The sequence below is a fragment of the Pan paniscus genome, chromosome 11 (assembly GCF_029289425.2).
Source record: "Pan paniscus chromosome 11, NHGRI_mPanPan1-v2.0_pri, whole genome shotgun sequence".
In the NCBI taxonomy this organism is placed as follows: Eukaryota; Metazoa; Chordata; class Mammalia; order Primates; family Hominidae; genus Pan; species Pan paniscus.
In genome coordinates this window covers 30,176,994-30,195,057 of record NC_073260.2, presented here as the reverse complement: position 1 = coordinate 30,195,057, position 18,064 = coordinate 30,176,994, and the positions used below count along the sequence as shown (strand labels likewise).

At 44.2% G+C, this 18,064-nt stretch overlaps 1 protein-coding gene across 4 annotated transcripts in view; it reads right to left on the bottom strand.

Annotated features, from left to right (window-relative positions):
• EPB41L4B (erythrocyte membrane protein band 4.1 like 4B) overlaps positions 1-18,064 on the bottom strand; it is a 148,926-nt gene that overhangs the window by 40,758 nt on the left and 90,104 nt on the right. For all 4 annotated transcript variants that reach the window (XM_055117752.3, XM_055117751.3, XM_055117748.2 and 1 more), the window contains exons 16-17: positions 4,164-4,387; positions 931-1,049 (exon numbers count right to left, since the gene is read on the bottom strand). In XM_055117752.3, the coding sequence (XP_054973727.1) occupies positions 931-1,049; positions 4,164-4,387 (343 nt within the window). The remainder of the gene's footprint in view (positions 1-930; positions 1,050-4,163; positions 4,388-18,064) is intronic.

Sequence of the window (18,064 nt, the reverse complement as noted above, 5' to 3'; positions counted from 1 at the left end):
GGAGATTTTGTCCTTCTGAGAACATTTGGCAATGTCTGGAGACATTTTTGGTTGTCACAACTGGATGGGGGTCCCTAGTGGCATTTAGTGCATTGTGGCTGCAAAACAGTTTACAATGCACAGGACAGCCACTGCAAAAAAGAGTCATCAGGCCAAAATGTTGCTAGTGCCAAAGTTGAGAAACGCTGGCAAAGAAAACGAGGAAGCATGTTGGAGTGCCAAGGACACTGGATCGAGAGTCAAGGGCCTTGCAACCTTGTGAAGGGCCGTGTGACCTTGAGAAAGTCATTTCTCTTCTTCTGGTCTGAGACATTGAGAAGGTTGTCAAGGGCTGTGCAACCTTGAGAAAGTCATTTCCCTTCCTCTGGTCTGAGACATTGAGAAGGTTGAACTAAATGGCAGACTGAATCCAGCAGTGCTATGTATCGTTCTAAGATAAAATTTGACTTTTATAAGGCTGCCTATTTGGATGTAAGAATAGGTCTAGTCAAAAGGGGGCCTGGCTTCTGCCCTGTCTCCTTCTCCTTCTGTATCTTAATCCCTCCCTTCCTTCCATCTGCAAATGGTTACTGAACAGCTACAATGTGCCAGGCATTGTCAGAGGGAGATAGAGGGCTAGAAATGCAAAGCGGTAAATGTGGATGCTCCCTCTGGAGCTTTCGGTCTAGTAGGAGGGAGAGACAACTAACAAACAGATCTAGCCTGTCAGGCAAAACACTGGGAACGACGCCTAATGCTATAATTCACCCAAAAGGAAGGTAAGTAAATATTTGCTCCTAAAAGACAGCCTGAACAGAAATGTCAGGGAAGATGGAATAGAGATCCCTCCAAGGCAAAGGCACTTGGTTTAGCAGGCAGGCTAGGGTAGTAATCAGAGGTTTGATGTCAGTACCAAGTCCATGGTCACGGCAAAGCCCTGGCCCTTGGCACCTTGTTTATGTTGATGTGCAGAGGAGGCCAGGGTCCAGCAGCCTTCACAGTTTCCAGTTCCAGCTTCTTTAGATGGGCAGCGGCTTCACTGAACAAGGCAGGTGTTCCTGGACTCAGTTCTACAAAGCAGCCAGGAGAAATAAATAAGGAAAGGTTGAAAGGACAGATAGATACAGGGGAAAAGGGACACTTGCCAGCGCCCGATTCCCAGCACCCTTTCTGCCGGCCTCCTCCTCCTCCAGCAGCTCTCATGCCTTCAGTATGCATCAGCTGATAGGGTGTGAGAATATCTGAGGTCAAGGTTTCAAGGCCTAACTGTCCCACACATGAGCTGCACGCCCCTGGGTACGTTGTTTTGCCTCTCTGACCCTCTGAGCCATTTAAAAATGAAAATAAAATTACTTACCTTGCAGGGTTGCTGCGAATATCCAATGAAGTCATTTATGTGTAAATGCTTTAAAAATGGAAAAGCATTATGCAAATTGGAAAGATTAGTGTTCAGGCAAACAGGCATATAACGTGCCCTTAAAAGCCATGTTATGTTCCTAAAATCAAATCCATTGATTTTTATTTCTGTGCTACTTTGGATTCATTTGCCACTACTTCTCCTTCCAGCTTGAATTTACTCATTAATACATTAAATATTCATTAAATATTAAATATTCATTACATATTAAAACTTGTGCCAAGTATCGTTAGCAACTGGGATCTGGGAGCTGAAAGAAAGAGGTGAATGAGACACAATTTTAATCTAATGGGGATGATGGACACATGTGGAGATATTCTGAAGAAGACTGAGAAAAGGTTTATTTAATTGCTAAAGGAGCAGGACGGAATTGAGGATGGGTGTTAGAGAACATTTCACTGACAAGCGAACATTTGAATGGGCTGCTAAGGGATGTGTAGGAGTTCAACAAGGTGGGGAAAAGTATTCCAGGCAAAGGGAACAGCAGGTGCAAAGGACAGAGTTGAGACCCAGTAGAGTATTTTGTAAGAAGAGAGTAGTTCTGTGTAGCTAGAGTATGGTGAGGAGTGGAGGGAAGAATGAAGACCTTGGCAGGGGTCAGGATACACAAGGTCTGCGTATGGCCCTGCTCAGAAGCGAGGACTTTATCCCAGACAGTGAAGAGCTAATGAAAGGTCTTATGGCATGTGGTCAGAGTTATGTGGAGGACTATGACTTTGGCAGCTATTATTTGGAGATTGTCCTGGAGCGGGTGCCCCTTAGGAGGCTGTTATGGTTATTTAGATATACAAAGATGAGGCAGGGACTAGGGCATGGGCAGTGTGGATAGTGATGAGGGACAGAGTTCTGATTCTTCAATACCAAGTGGGTGTCGAGTTTCCATTTCCAGCTCAGCTGACACAGAGTTGTTCCCTGTGGCCCCAAGGTGAAGGTTGGATGGCCCATCCTGTCTCACCAGCTCACAGACTCACACAATATCAGAGCTGGAAGATTCCTTGGTCATCATCTCAATACCCTCTACCCTATTTCATGGATGAGAAAATAGAAGATCAAAGAGGGAACTCAGTTCAAGGGTAAGAGCTAGAATCGAAGCCTCCACTTCAGTACTTTTCTTTTCTTTTCTTTTCTTTTTTGAGACAGAGTCTCACTCTGTCGCCCAGGCTGGAGTGCAGTGGCACCATCTCGGCTCACTGCAACCTCCACCTCCCAGGTTCAAGTGATTCTCGTGCCTCGGCCTCCCAAGTAGCCAGGATTACAGGTGCACGCCACCAGGCCCAGCTGATTTTTGTATTTTTAGTAGAGACAGGGTTTCACCATGTTGGCCAGGTTGGTCTCGAACTCTTGACCTCAGGCGATCCACCCATCTCGGCCTCCCAAAGTGCTGGGATTACAAGCATAATTACAACCTCTGCCTCCAAGTTTCAAGCGATTCTCCTGCCTCAACCTCCTGAGTAGCTGAGATTATAGGCACGTGCCACTGCGTCCAGCCTTCAGTACTTTTCAAACCACATTTGATAAACAACAGGTTCTTTTCATACCAAAGATGAATTCTTTGGTAACATATAATAAAAGTGAGTTTCTAGAAAAATAAAATAACGGACATGCAGAATCAAAGCCCATATTTTTATTAGATTTAAAAGATGTAAACTCATTCTATCATATTGCTAACAATATTTCTGGGCTGGGTATGGTGGCTCATGCCTATAATCCCAGAACTTTGGGAGGCTGCAGCAGGAGTGTTGCTTAAGCCCAAGAGTTCAAGACCATCCTGGGCAACATGGCAAGACCCTGTCATAAAATAAAATAATAAAATTTCTAATTGCTCACTCTCTATTTTTGTAACTTCTCTTTCTGGGACCCATAACAGTAGACAGATTGGATCTACCTGACACCACTTTGCTCTCCCAAGTGGAATGTCAAAAATGGGATAGAATGAGTTTTTCTATGATGAAGAAAGTAGAAAGTCCAGCCATCACTCCCCTCCCCTCTTTCTCTTTTCCATTGCTCAAGCCAGTGCTGGGTACCGCAGAGGCAGAGAACTGTTAAGAAAGCAGGTGGAGGCGGGGCACTGTGGCTCACGACTGTAATCCCAGCACTTTGGGATTTTTTTCGTCCAGCTCTTTTGTAAGGCACTAATCTATTCATAAGAGTGGAACTCTCATGACTTAATCACTTTTCAAAAGCCTTCACTTCTTGACCGGGCATGGTGGCTCACGCCTGTAATCCTAGCACTTTGGGAGGCCGAGATGGGTGGATCACCTGAAGTCAGGAGTTTGAGACCAGCCTGGCCAACATAGTCAAAATCTGTCTCTACTAAAAATACAAAAGTTAGTTGGGTGTGGTGGCACATGCCTATAATCTCAGCTACTCGGGAGGCTGAGGCAGGAGAATTGCTCGGACCTGGGAGGGGGAGGGTGCAATGAGCCGAGATCGTGCCACTGCACTCCAGCCTGGGAGACAGAGCCAGACTCCAGACTCCATCTCAAAAAAAAAAAAAAGAAAAGAAAAGAAAAGAAAAAAGGAAAGGAGGTGGAGAACTGTGACCCTATAATGAAATTAGAGTTTACTGGTAAGCCATAATCCCTAAAGTGCTTCTACTCAAATGCATAAGGCTCTTGTCTACTCTGGCCCAAACCTGGTAGCCCAGCATAACATGACAACCATTGTGTGCTGCACCGCAAGGGTCTGTCTTAAGAATCTAGGGAACTCTTGTGCCCTGCAGCATTGCTCCCCCTTCTCCTGCCTTGCCCCCTCCACCCCTACTCACTTGTAAGGGACTTGCTGCTGGAGTTTGGGGACCTCAGAGGCCCCTCTTTGTTCTCCAGGGTCAGTGAGAGACTGTAGTTTGAGTGGTGCTGGTGCTGATGCTGGTGCTGGTGCTGGTGGTGATGCCTTCCTGAAGCTGCAGTGAGGAACGGTGTGCCCCCATTCTCCTCAATGCCAAAAGGCAACCGGTCCGAGCTGCTGAGCACTGGGGAAGGGAGCGGGTAGCTGTGGAGGGTGACACAGTCAGGATTTAGAAAAGCAGAATGCCTTGCAAGCCCTCTGTGTACTTTCAAAGACGTTTTCTAGGCATTAAACACTGAAAGAAATAAATTCAAAAACTAGATCTGTAGTTATTATAAAGTATATACAATGGTAATATTATACTTAAGAAAAAGAGCAAAGTGGAAGTTTGTATATATCAGAGACTTTAAGTCTTGTAACTTAAAGAAGTATTTGAAATTAAATGAAATAATATTTATTTCTTTTTTTTTTTTTTTTTTTTTTTGAGACGGAGTCTCGCTCTGTCGCCCAGGCTGGAGTGCAGTGGCGCGATCTCAGCTCACTGCAAGCTCCGCCTCCCGGGTTCACGCCATTCTCCTGCCTCAGCCTCCCGAGTAGCTGGGACTACAGGCGCCCGCTACCACGCCCGGCTAATTTTTTTGTATTTTTAGTAGAGACGGGGTTTCACCGTGTTAGCCAGGATGGTCTCGATCTCCTGACCTCGTGATCCGCCCGCCTCGGCCTCCCAAAGTGCTAGGATTACAGGCGTGAGCCACCGCGCCCGGCCTATTTATTTCTTTTTTTAAAGGCATTCTCTAAATGAGAGGAAGAGATAAAAACAATAATAAAAAATCATTTGTAAATAATCCTATGACAAGATCATAATGCAAACTAGAAGTCTTGGGGTCAGTTTCTCTTCCTCTCTGTCACCCACAACATGCAGAAAGCTCCAGTTAACATCAGTGCTGCAACATCTTTTTCTTGAGACAGGGTCTCGCTGTGTTGCCCAGGCTGGAGTGCAGTGGTGCAAACACAGCTCACTGTGGCCTCAAGCTCCCAGGCTCAAGTGATTCTCCCACCTCAGCCTCCCAGGCAGCTGGGGCCACAGGGATATGACACCATGCCTGGCTAATTTTTAAAATTTTTTGTAGAGACAGGATCTCGCTATGTTGCCCAGGCTGGTCTCAAACTCCTGGGCTCAAGTGGTCCACCCTCCTGGGCTTCCCAAAATGCTGGGATTACAGGTGTAAGCCACTGTGCCCAGCTTACAACATCTTTTAATTCCAGTGGACCACCTCCTTTTAAAAAAAAACAAAAAACAACTAGGATTGCCCCATTTGAAGGCCGTGTCATCTCCCACCCAGACTCTTGTAACAGATTCCTGCTGGCTCTCCCCGTCTCTGCTCGTTCCTTTAGTCCATCCTCCACAGAGTAATTGCCAGAGTGCTATTCTAATTACATTCCAGACCATGCTCTCCTTCTTCAAGGAGCTTGAATATATCTCTAATACTAATAATTCTTTTTTTTTTTTTTTTTGGCAGTGTCTCACTCTGTTGCCCAGGTTGGAATACAGTGGCACTATCTCAGCTCACTGCAACCTCCACCTCCCAGGCTCAAGCAATTCTCATGCCTCAGCCTCCTGAGTAGCTGGGATTACAGGTGCACACCACCATGCCTGGCTAGTTTTTGTATTTTTAGTAGAGACGGGGTTTCACCATGTTGGCCAGGCTGGTTTCAAATCCCTGACCTCAAGTGATCTGCCTGCCTCAGCCTCCGAAAGTGCTGGGATTACAGGCATGAACCACCGCACCCAGCCTAATACTAATAATTTTTAACCACTTTAAGACAGAAACCCCTTTGAATATCTGGTGAATACCACGAACCTTCCCTGTACCAACAAACAACATTCTACACACAATATCAGGCCCTCTAGAGCCTCTCCATGGACCCAGGTGAAGAGCCCTGGCTTGAAGGATAAAAGCCACAATCCTTTATGTGGCACTGACAGCACCTCCCCCCGCCCCCAATCTTGGCCCTTTCTCTTTTCAGCCTCATCTCCTGCTACATCCTTCTACTTCCCACCTTAACTCCTTCCCATCCCGATGCCTCTTACTTCTTGGTGCCTCCTGGAGTCCTTCCTCATCTGTCAACCCAGTGAAAATACCCCTTCTTCCAGGAAGACTTCCAGCCTTTAAGACCCAGATAAAGATCCCTTCCTCTTATTCCCTGGCAGGGCTAACCCCTTTTTCTGCTCATTCCCATGGTTCAGATCTCTACTGCCCACTCTTTCACTCTGTCTTCAAGGAACTCACACTCCAGAGTAGGAAGCTCTGTGATTCAGTCACTTACAATCATACTAGAACAAACTGCTAAGAAAATGCAGAAGTGGAAGCAATCAGTTCTCCTGGGGGAAGGTGTTTGTAAGGGAAAGAGCATTCGGGGGAAGACAGTTAGGTTTTGCTGGACAGTTCTTGAAACAGAATCTTCTTTCCTATAGGAAACCCCATTCCTTGTGTTTGTATGGAATTGACATTTCCTCCGCAGGGGTGGGCCTGAGACTTGAGCCTGGCCAATCAGAGTCCTGCATCCTTCTAATGAGAGTGTTCTGAAATGTCATCCAATTAGGGACAATCAGAGTTTTCCCTAAGATTTAACACATGAAAACTGAAAGGAAGACTCTCTCTTTCTTTGTGACAGGCAAGCAGGGCCTTATTGTGCCTTTTTGTGCCACAATCACTTTTGCCTTTGTCCATTTTCTTTCCTTTTTTTGAGACGGAGTCTCGCTCTGTCGCCCAGGCTAGAGTGCAGTGGCGCGATCTCAGCTCACTGCAAACTCCGCCTCCCGGGTTCACGCCATTCTCCTGTTTCAGCCTCCTGAGTAGCTGGGACTACAGGCACCTGCCACCACGCCTGGCTATTGGTTTGTATTTTTAATAGAGATGGGGTTTCACCGTATTAGCCAGGATGGTCTCGATCTCCTGACCTTGTGATCCACCCGCCTCAGCCTCCCAAAGTGCTGGGATTACAGGCGTGAGCCACCGTGCCTGGCCACCTTTGTCCATTTTCTATAAAAATTAACTAAAAATTAAATTTCACAACTGCATAAAAGTAAATATGTTAATAACATATACTAAAACATTTTCTTCAACGGAAAATCCATTTTTTTCTTATTTTAAAAAATATTTAAAACCTTTTCGTGGGCCCCTGAAAGTATTGTGAGTCTAAGTATTGTGTGCCTACTGTGTGTAATGGGTAAGCTGGCTCTGGCTGTAAGGATGATGGAAGTTAGGGCTCTTTGTGAACATCTTTTTTGGACACAGAGAAGTAGTCCCTGTGAGACTGAGGCCAATGCACAGAGAAAGACAAGATGAGCAGAGGTTAGAGGTAGTCAGAGAGAGAAGAAACTTAATGGTATCATTTTAGCTCCTGGTTCCAGCCACACCTGAAGCTGGCATTACCACTGAACTTTTCAATTATAAGCTCCAGTAAATGCTTTTATTTATTTATTGCTTGAAGTACTTGGGTTTTTCCAATTAATAACCCACATGCTTGAAATCAGAGGAGGTGTGTTATTTTGTCATTTGTGTGTGTAGAATTTCTTTTCAGTGGAAAAGGTAGAAACAGCTGTTCCAGGCCTAAGGAATAGTATGAGCAAAGGAACGGTGGTTGAAACAGCAGGATGTCTGGAGAAGTGAGGAGGAAAGTAGCAGGAAGGGAGACTAAGACAGGCTGGGGCTAGTTATGAAGGGCTTAGAGTGCCTGGTTATCAAGGAAAGGGCTTAAGCAAGGGAGTTAGATTTTGGAGAGTTCGTTTTGAGCGCTGTGTGGAGGAGACTGGTTGGGGAGAGACTCCAGTATCTCTCTGTTAGGAGACTGCCGCAGGGCGGGATCTAGACTAACCTGGTGGATGGAGTGAGGTGAACTGCCTTCTGGGATATTTTGAAGCTGTGTAAGCAGGGCTTGCAGACCTGTCACTTGGGGACATTGGGAGGAGGTGTCATTGAGGACTGTGTTGCAGATGCAGGAGACAGTCCAGAAGAAATGGCACTATTTGTCCCCTACATTGCCCCATGAGCTGCATCTCTGACCCATCTTGGCTGCCTCCTGGAGACTTTGCTCAAGGACGGTTCTGTGTGTGTGCGTGTGTGCACGTGCATGTGTTGGTGTGTGTGAGCATATGTGTGTGTGCGTGTGTGTGTGTAAGAATGTGGAAGAAGGCACGATTTTGGCTTCTGGGAAACACCATCCCTCCTCGCCTCTCCAACCTGAAACATAACCAGAGTATTCACCCTCTTCATGCCCCATGGAGGCAGCAAAAAGTGCCCTGAGTTGGAGTGGAAAAACCTGGGCTCAAGTCTTAGTTCTGCCCCTACTTTGCAGGAGAAGCTTGGGCAGTCACTCTGAGCCTCCATTCCCTCAACTGTAACGTGAGTTGGGTTAAGCGATTTCTGGGCAAATTTCAGTATCTGAGAATCATCCTTTCCCCCAACTATTTATCCAGTACTTGCTGTATGTCTCAGATACTGTGCTAGCTATTTTACAGAAAAGATTCCCTTTTAAAAACATGGAGACCTTTACCTGTTATATAGCAGGTGTTCCATAAATATTTGATGGAAGGAAGAAGGGAGGGGAGGGAGGGGGAGGAAGGAAGAATGAAAGGAAGGATGGATTAATGAAGTTGTGCAGCTAGGATTTGACAACAGGTCTGTGGACCCCAAAGCCTGTTAATATTTTTCCTGTCTTGCAAATATGTTGAAAATAATATCTGTCCTAAGGAGCTGCAGAGACTGGGAGCTCATAACAGAGAAAATTCCCCTTTGCTTGGAAGGCCTGGAGAGGGCTTCCCAACTGAGAGGCTCGTCTTCCACCCTGCCCTTCTTCCTTGCTGCCGCCAGCTTATTAAAAGTCTGACACCATCATTGTCTAGGTGGGAGGGACAAATCAGAGAAACATCAAAAGGAAAATATAGGGATACTAGCTGGATTTGAGAAAGGGAGAACGTGGAGATATGGAAGGGTCAGAAAACTCCAATTATTTTTTAGCCTAGAGGACCAGGCAAATGGCATGTCATTAATAGAAAAAAGGAGGTGGCAAATGAGAGCTGCTTTGAGCAGAGAAAATTATGATCGACCATCACGTGGGTAACAAAGAGTGTGAGAATGAACACCCAAAGGGAAAGATGTCTTGTAGCAGAGATCTGGCGTACATTCAGGGCTGGAGGTGGAGTTGAAAAGCTTTGAGTAAGAGTTCCTGAGGGATGGCAAATAGGTATCATCTGTCATGCCAACTCCAATTGATTTGCACTCTCTGCTTGGAGTGCAAGATTCAGAAGGAGTCTGAGGTTGTGCCCAACTCAGGGGGAAAGAGTGCTGTGATTGATTATTGATGTCTGCCATGGACTTGGAAGAGCACAGTGGCATCATGCATTTGTCTTTCCAAGTTAAAAGTGAGTGGTATTTAAAACTTTTTTATTTCAAGGAAACCCAGAGTAAAGAGTTAAACAGTAAAAAGATATATATGCAGGGAGTGAGAAAGTGCATTTCATAACACGTCAAATAAAATATGCATGTGTGACCTTCATCTTATAGCTACTTTGGAGAGAGGCAGAGAAAGAAACAAATGAAAAGAGAAATAGATGAGGGTCAGAGAAGCTGCCTGAAGCCGCCTGAATCTGCTCAGGTGAAAGGTCTTTCGTAGAGCAAAGGTTCCTAAGCAAGCAGTAGAATGACTTGGGTGCTTTCTCAGCTCACACGCCTGGGGGATCATCCTGAAGATTCTAACATGGAGAAGTTTTGTGGGGTTGCTCATGGCTTCATGGATTGTGCCCTGCGGAACTCCTGGAGATGCCACTCACCGACTACAATGTAAATGACATTCACTAGGTTGCGCATCTTCCCTCTTCATAGAGACCTCAGAGGTCAAGCCCACCCTAGAAGGTCCAGCAGTACTCAGGGACCTTGGCTAAGGCCCAGGAGATGAGGCCTGCTGCACACTCAACATCACTAGAGACTGAGGTTCATGAGACTCCTGGCATTCTGGAAAGGAGGTCCCACATCCTGGTTTTCAGGGTGGGTGACAGAGGACAGATGTAGGCTTCAGTCTCTGCCTTCAAGAGCTGGCAGTTGAAAAGAAATCTAGTGTGGAAGAAGGGGCTGCTATGTGCCTAGCACTGTGCTAGGCACTTTAATGGTTAATTTTCAGTTTTCCTGCAAGGAAGCTGCTGGTGCCCCCTTAGACACTGGGGCTTAGTGAAAGGGAGTAATGTGCCCTGTTAGTAAATGCAGAGTGAGAACTGACCCTGATCTCATTTCTTCTCTTCCCTTTTCTCAGGGGAAGACCCAGTTCCCATTTGGCCTCCAACTCCAGAAAAGCTAGTGTTCCTACTGGTGCCTAGCCATAAGAGACTTTATTGCTTGCAGAACAAGTGATGTGACAGGGGCTCTTCCAGCCCTGCCTAATCCCTTATGTACCCCCAACCAGAGCCTCTCCTCTCCCTGACCCTGGACTGCCAGACAACCAAACATGTGGTGCTCAGTCAAAATTGTTGCATGCTAGGCCGGGCGCAATGGCTCACACCTGTACTTCCAGCACTTTGGGAGGCCAAGGCAGTAGGATTGCTTGGGCCTAGGAGTTCGAGACCGGGCAACATGGGGTGATCCCATTTCCACAACAACAACAACAAATTAACCCGGTATGGTGGCACATACTGTGGTCCTAGCTACTCAGGAGGCTTAGATGGAGAATTGCTTGAGCCTGGGAGGTCCAGGCTGCAGTGTGATCCAAGATCAAGCCACTGTTCTCCAGCTTAGGCAAGGAGCAAGACCCTGTCTCAAAAAAAAAAAAAAAAAATTGTTGCATATTGCATAATGGTATCCTCTGGAATCCACCACCAGAATTGTGACCAGTGCTGGGCATGGCTTTCTCTCAACAACAAGGCTGAGTGATCAATGCTCCAAAAAGCCAATCACAGACTCTACAGCTCAGCCCAGCTCTGAGTGACATGGGCTTTTCAGGGCAGCCCTGGGGATCTAATCCTGGATAAGAAATCACAGAATTTTAGAAATGGAGCCCCTCAGATGTCATCCAGTTCGGTGGTTTGAAAACCTGGATAAATATTAAAGTGCCTAGGGGGAGGCCGGGCACGGTGGCTCACACCTGTAATCCCACCACTTTGGGAGGCCGAGGCGGGTGGATCACTTGAGGTCAGGAGTTTGAGACCAGCTTGGCCAACATGGCGAAGCTCTGTCTCTACTAAAAATACAAAAATTAGCCAGGTGTGGTGGTGGGCACCTGTAATCCCAGCTACTCTGGAGGCTGAAGCACGAGAATTCCTTGAACCCAGGAAGTGGAGGTTGCAGTGAGCCGAGATTGTGCCACTGCACTCCAGCCTGGGTGACAGAAGGAGCCTTTTTCTCAAAAATAAAATAAAATAAAATAAAATAAAATAAAATAAACCAGGGGAAACTCCTATACACTGCTGGAGAAAATGCAAAATAGTGCAGCCAGTTTGAAAAACAGCTTGGCAGTTCCTCAAAGAGTTGAACATTAGTTACCATATGACCGAGCAAGCCCACTTCTAGTATATGCCCAAGAGAAACGAAAACAGGTCCATGCAAAAACTTACATGTGAATGTTCATAGCAGCATTATTCATAAGAGCCAACAGGTAGAAACACCCCAAATATCCATCAACTGATGAATGGATAGACAGAACATGGTCTATCCATACAAAAGAACATTATTCAGCCACAAAAGGGAATGAAATATTGAGCAGGCCATGATGTGGATAAACTTTGAAAACATGATATACTACATGAAAGAAGCCAGACACAAAAAGGACAAGTATTATATTATTCCATTTATATAAAACATCTAGAATAGGCAAATCCATAGAGGTAGAAAGTGGATTACCGGCTACCTAGGACTAGGGAGGATGGTGGACAGTGGGGAAGGGGGAGTGACTGCTAATGGGTGTGGAGTTTCTTCTAGGGGTGATGAAAATGTTCTAAAATTATATTGCAGCGATGGTTGCACAACTTGGTGAAAATACTAAAAAACATTAAGTTGTACAATTGATGTGTATCTTAAAGCTGATAAAAATATCACAAGAAGAGGTTTTGAAAAGTATCAATGCCCAGGCCCTTCCCCAGACTAATGACATCATAATCTATCTCTAAATCCAATGTGTGGCCAGGGCTGAGAACCATTGCTGTAGTAGTCCAACCTCCTCATTTTGCATATGGGGGGATGGGGGCTCGCTATGGGGAGGGAGGTGACCAGGTCACACAGCAGGTACCTGCCTGATCCTGGGACACAGTCCAGACTCCCGCCTCTCTGCTCGCTGCCTCAAGTGCTGCCCATCTGCTGCCTCTTCCCATCTGTCTTGGCTTCTATTTAAGGCAGCAAGAGCACTCATCAGGAAAATCCAAGTCCTCCTCAGAACCCCCCGGCTAAGACATCCTTGTGTATGTATCTTGTCCTCCCAGCCATACAGTTAACTCTGTAGGAACAGAGACTGTCACATCACATGTTTTCGTGTCCTCCACTGTGCTAAGAAAAGTACTAAGCACATAGCAGGTGCTCAACTAATACTGGTTAGACGGAGAACAAAATGAAATATCAGTACATTTGGTACATATTTGAAGGCCAGCTCTTGTGCCTGGTACTGTGCCATGCACAAGGGTAAAGACAAATGAGATGTTATCTTTGCCCTGTGTTAGTCCGTTTTCACACTGCTGATAAAGACATACCCGAGACTGGGCAATTTACAAAAGAAAGAAGTGTGATAAATTCACAGTTCCACGTGGCTGGAGAGGCCTCACAATCATAGTGGAAGGTGAAAGGTACATCTCACATGGCAGTAGACAAGAGAGAATGAGAGCCAAGTGAAAGGGGAAACTCTTTTAAAACCATCGAATCTCATGAGACTTATTCACTACCACAGTAGGGGGGAAACTTCCCCCTGATTCAATTATCTCCCACCAGGTCCTTTCCACAACACTTGGGGATTGTGGGAGCTACAATTCAAGATGAGATTTGGGCGAGGACACAGCCAAACCATATCAGCCTTCAAGGAGCTCACTGCTACCTTGATACATGGGGTAGGGGTGCCCAACCCAAGTGGAACCAACAAGGAAGACTTCCTGGGGTAGTGATGCTTGAAGCAGGTCCTGGCTCCTGAAGGATGATGGCAGTGGCTGGGGGAGGGACTGCATAGGGTGGTCTGGGTAGAGGGCACTGCATGTGCTAAGGCCTGGAGTTGGCAATGCATGCTAACTGGAGAGGGGACTTGCCTGAGCTCCATGTTGGCATGAGAGTGAACTTCCAGCTTTTATTTTTCACAATTCGATTATGAACTCATCAGGAGTTTATGTGTATATTGTGAAGTAAAGTCCTAACTTTTTCTGAAATGGAGAGCCAATTGTTCTAAGATCACCCAAAGAATCATTCACCCTTGCCCCATGAACTTGTGATGCCATCTTCATATGTGTCTGCCACTTTCCTGAGTGCTCTCAGATCCTTTCTCTGCTCCCCTGCAACTTACACTGTTTACAGGAAACTTTACTTCTCAGGCTCCCTGTCCTCTGGCTTTTACATAGGTTTGGCCAATGGGAGGCACTGACATGGACTGGAGGGTGAATACAGGAGACAAGTCAGGGTATTTCTCCTTCATTTCTTCACGCCTCCAGTGATGTTTTCAAAAGCAGCCATGAGTTCTTTGTGGCTCCAGCTCCCTCTAGACTGTCTTCCTGCTACCTTAGCTCCTGGGTGCTATAACACTGCCACTTCCCTTTGTCCCTCCAGCTCTAGGAGTGATAAGCAGGTTCTGGTTGTTGCTAATTTATAGGTTACCTCACTGTCCAATTAAGTTTCTTAGTTTTTTCAGCCCTTGTATAACCAATTCCCTGAATTAAATTCCCTCTGTAAGAAACGCCTAGAGTAGTTTCAGTTTTCGGATTGCCCATGACTTATATACAATCAAAACCTCTCTTTGGATTTTTCATATATATATATATATATATATATATATGAAGTATATATGAAGTATATATGAAGTATATATATATATGAAGTATATATATATGAAGTATATATATATATGAAGTATATATATGAAGAATATATATATGAAGAATATATATATGAATATATATGAAGAATATATATATGAAGAATATATATGAAGAATATATATATATGAAGTATATATATGAAGTATATATGAAGAATATATATATGAAGAATATATATATGAATATATATGAAGAACATATATATATGAAGAATATATATATATATATATATATATATATATTTTTTTTTTTTACAGACAGGGTTTCCCTCTGTTGCCCAGGCAAGAGTGCAGTGGCACAATCATAGCTCACTTGCAGCCTTGAATTCCTGGGCTCAAGCAATCTTCTTCTCTCAGCCTCCCGAGTACCTACAACTACAGGTGTGCACTACCACACCTGGCTAATTTTTCTTTTTTTTTGTAGAGACAGGGTCTCATCATGTTGCCCAGGCTGGTCTCAGATCCTGGTCTTAAGCGGTCCTCCCACTTCTCATCCTAAAGCACTGGTATTACAGGCATGAGCCTCGGTGTCTGGCCTCTTCATACTTTTATTGTTCTACTAATCTAACCCTATATCAGACTGTCTTAATTACTTTTGTTTTAATATATACATGCATATGTGACATTATAGGTCTTATTCCCTTTCTCATATCATTCTTTTTCTTTTTTTTCTTAGCTGTTATCATGTGCCTAGTCTTCTAGATTCCTTTTGTGATAGTAACTTGAATTCTTGAATTCCAGAATTCAAGTTACTTCCAAAAAATCCCACTGGAATTCTGATTTAAAGCATTACATATTATGGATTAATTTGAAAGAATATATTCACAAGGAACATATTTCTCTCCATTTACTCAGATCTTTTAAAATGTCCTTCAGTTAGAATTTTTAAACTTTTTCATTAAGGTACAGAACATTAACTTTATTCCTAGGTATTTTTCAATTTTGTCACAATTGAAAATGAGATCTTATTAATTATTACATATCCCCCCCTTTTTTTTTTGAGACGGAGTCTTGCTCTGTCATCAGGCTGGGGTGCAGTGGCGTGATCTCGGCTCACTGCAACCTCCGCCTCCTGAATTCAAGCGATTCTCCTGCCTCAGCCTCTTGAGTAGCTTGGACTACAGGCGTGCATCACCATGCCCAGCTAATTTTTGTATTTTTAGTAGAGACAGGGTTTCACCATGTTGGCCAGGATGGTCTCGATCTCTTGACCTCGTGATCTGCCCACCTCGACCTCCCCAAGTGCTGGGATTACAGGTGTGAGCCACAACGCCTGGCCCCTATCGTCTAATTTTTTAATGACTAGATGGATATACAAAGCTGCTGACTTTAGGATATTTCTGCCTCTGACCACTTTGCACAACTCTTATCAGTTGGAATTCACTTGGATTTTAAGAAGAGAATCACGTGAATTTTGTTTCTTCCTTTCCAGTAGTTATTCCTAATTTTGTTTTCTTGGCTTGTTCCACTAGTAAGGTCTCCAGAATAATATTGAATATCAGCAGTTATCCTTGCCTTATTTCTGAAGTTTATACATTATCTAGTGTTTCACCATTAAATGTCAGTTTCTGACAAATTCTACTTATCAGGTTAGACAGTTCTTCCACTCTTAGCTTACTAAAAATCTTGAAAGATTAGCATGACTTATTCTCAGCAAATCTGTGCTGTTTCTAAGTCAACACTGCTTCCTTTACTAAGTGCTTACAAAAGACTGTTCTCAAACTTTCCTCAGTATTGCACTCCAGCTTATCAGTCTAGTTTTTGGAACTCATGTTCCAAAAAAAACTGTCCATCTACTTGTCTAGCATTTTCCCAAGACTTTTTCAAAGGTATTGATGCTGACTCAGCAATGACAAGTGCAAATTTTCTCAGTGTTTTGGGAGACCATTTTTCTGAGCCTAAACACTTGAGCTAATCAAAAAGCAGTAAAATATTTCCTGACTACTCCTTCTCTTATCTTGGACTTCAATTTTCTTCTGTTTGTTCTCTTCACTCTCTGCAGTTAGTATAGTGACTAGCTTCCTTGTTGAAAAAGAAAAAAGCACAACAAAAGTCGGGTAGCTCTGCTTCTGCCTGTTAGTCTCACATACCATCCTCAAAACTGGGTGTCATTAAATTGCTCATCTTTTTGCCCCAACTGAAGTGAGCATCTACAAAACTTTGGAGTCCTTAAAAAAAGTTCTGTGTCCCTTTGTTTTTGATCGTATGTTCCACCTTCCTACTCTTTAAAATACTATTACAAATTGTGGGTTCATCTGAGAGGCTCATAAAGCCTTTCTCTTTCGGATTATCTATGCTTTCTAAATTCACAGCCCATGTAAAAAATATTCAAGTCTATTTTCTATGACATTTTGAAATTGGATTTTCTAAACAGTAAAATATATATGATGTGATTATTTCACATTGCATACCTGTTTCAAAACATCTCATATACCCCATAAATACATACACCTAATATGTACCCACACAAATTAATTTTAAAAAAGAATATCAACAAGAAGAAGAAAAAGAATATGTGGAGAATTAAGCCCTGGATTTCACTCACTTCATGTTCATGATTCTGAGATGTCAGGGTTTTCTTCTTCCATGGATCTTGTTACTTACACATTTCCAATGCAGTCTTCCTTGCTGAACAGAATTTACAACAGTAATAACTGCAGGGTTTCTTCTACCTCCTAAGTAACCAAATCATCAGCCAGGCAGGCCAAGAAATCAACAGATTCCCCGCCTTTACCAGAATGCCCATGTCTGGATGGTCAAGAAGTCCCCCATAGGTACTACGCCAGCTGATGCAGTAGGAAATGCAATGAACTTCCCCTATCCAAAGTCGCATACATCTCGTCTGGATTGCTCAGTGCACACGTATCAAGTGCTGCCTGAACTCGGACTTACTCCTCAGCTATTTATGTTATGTGTCTTCACTCCAAGTTGGGGTTCCTGGCAGCGGGATCAGTGTATATGTAGCCCACACAGTAGACTCACAGGTAGCACACAAGTTCTCCACACACCTTCTGGAGGAGCTGGTTGGGACAAACTGGTTCCTGTTTTACTTTAGCCTCAATGGGGACAATTCCATATTCCTAATCAGAATTAACACATTGGGGATAAGCTGACAAGGACCTCAGTAGAACTTTCCAACTGGTAAGCCTCAGAAGGGTTGCAAGTGGGCTGAACCATTTATTCTCCCAGTCCTTGGAGTAAGTGGGCAGGACATGGGGAGCCTGGAGCTTCAAGCAGCCTTGTCTGCTTGTCCCAGCATGCTATACGTCACTTTCTATGTGTGCCAAGGACAAGAAAAAGTCAGGAAGCCCTGCCACTAGTCCATACCCAGTCCATTCGCCCGGAACTGTGGCTCTCCAATTGGGACTCTCTTAGGATAATTGACTCAAGCAGTGTGTTTTTACAGCAGATGGTGTCAGCCAGAATCATACCTCCTGATTGAACACCAGTGCATTAATCATGCTCTTTAAATATTCACAGAGCAAAAAACCCCAAAATCTAACATTTTTGAGTGCCCAGTACTTTACCATCAGTTAACTTAATCTTCCAACAACCATTTGAAGAAAGGACAATTATTATTATCTTCATTTTATACATAAGGAAAGAGGAGCAGAAAGACCAAGGAGCTTTCCTCAAGTCATGCAGCTAGTAAATGGCAGAGCTGGGATTTGAACCCAGGTAACCTGGGCTCTCTGAATTACTAGGCAATACTGCTTTGCCATGTGTTTGGAAGGAGCAATCTAATGACAAAAAAGGAACATGCATTGGCACTTAGCTTGGCTTTGCTGCTGTTTGCCTACGTGACCTTAGGTAACTCACTTATCTGGGTGG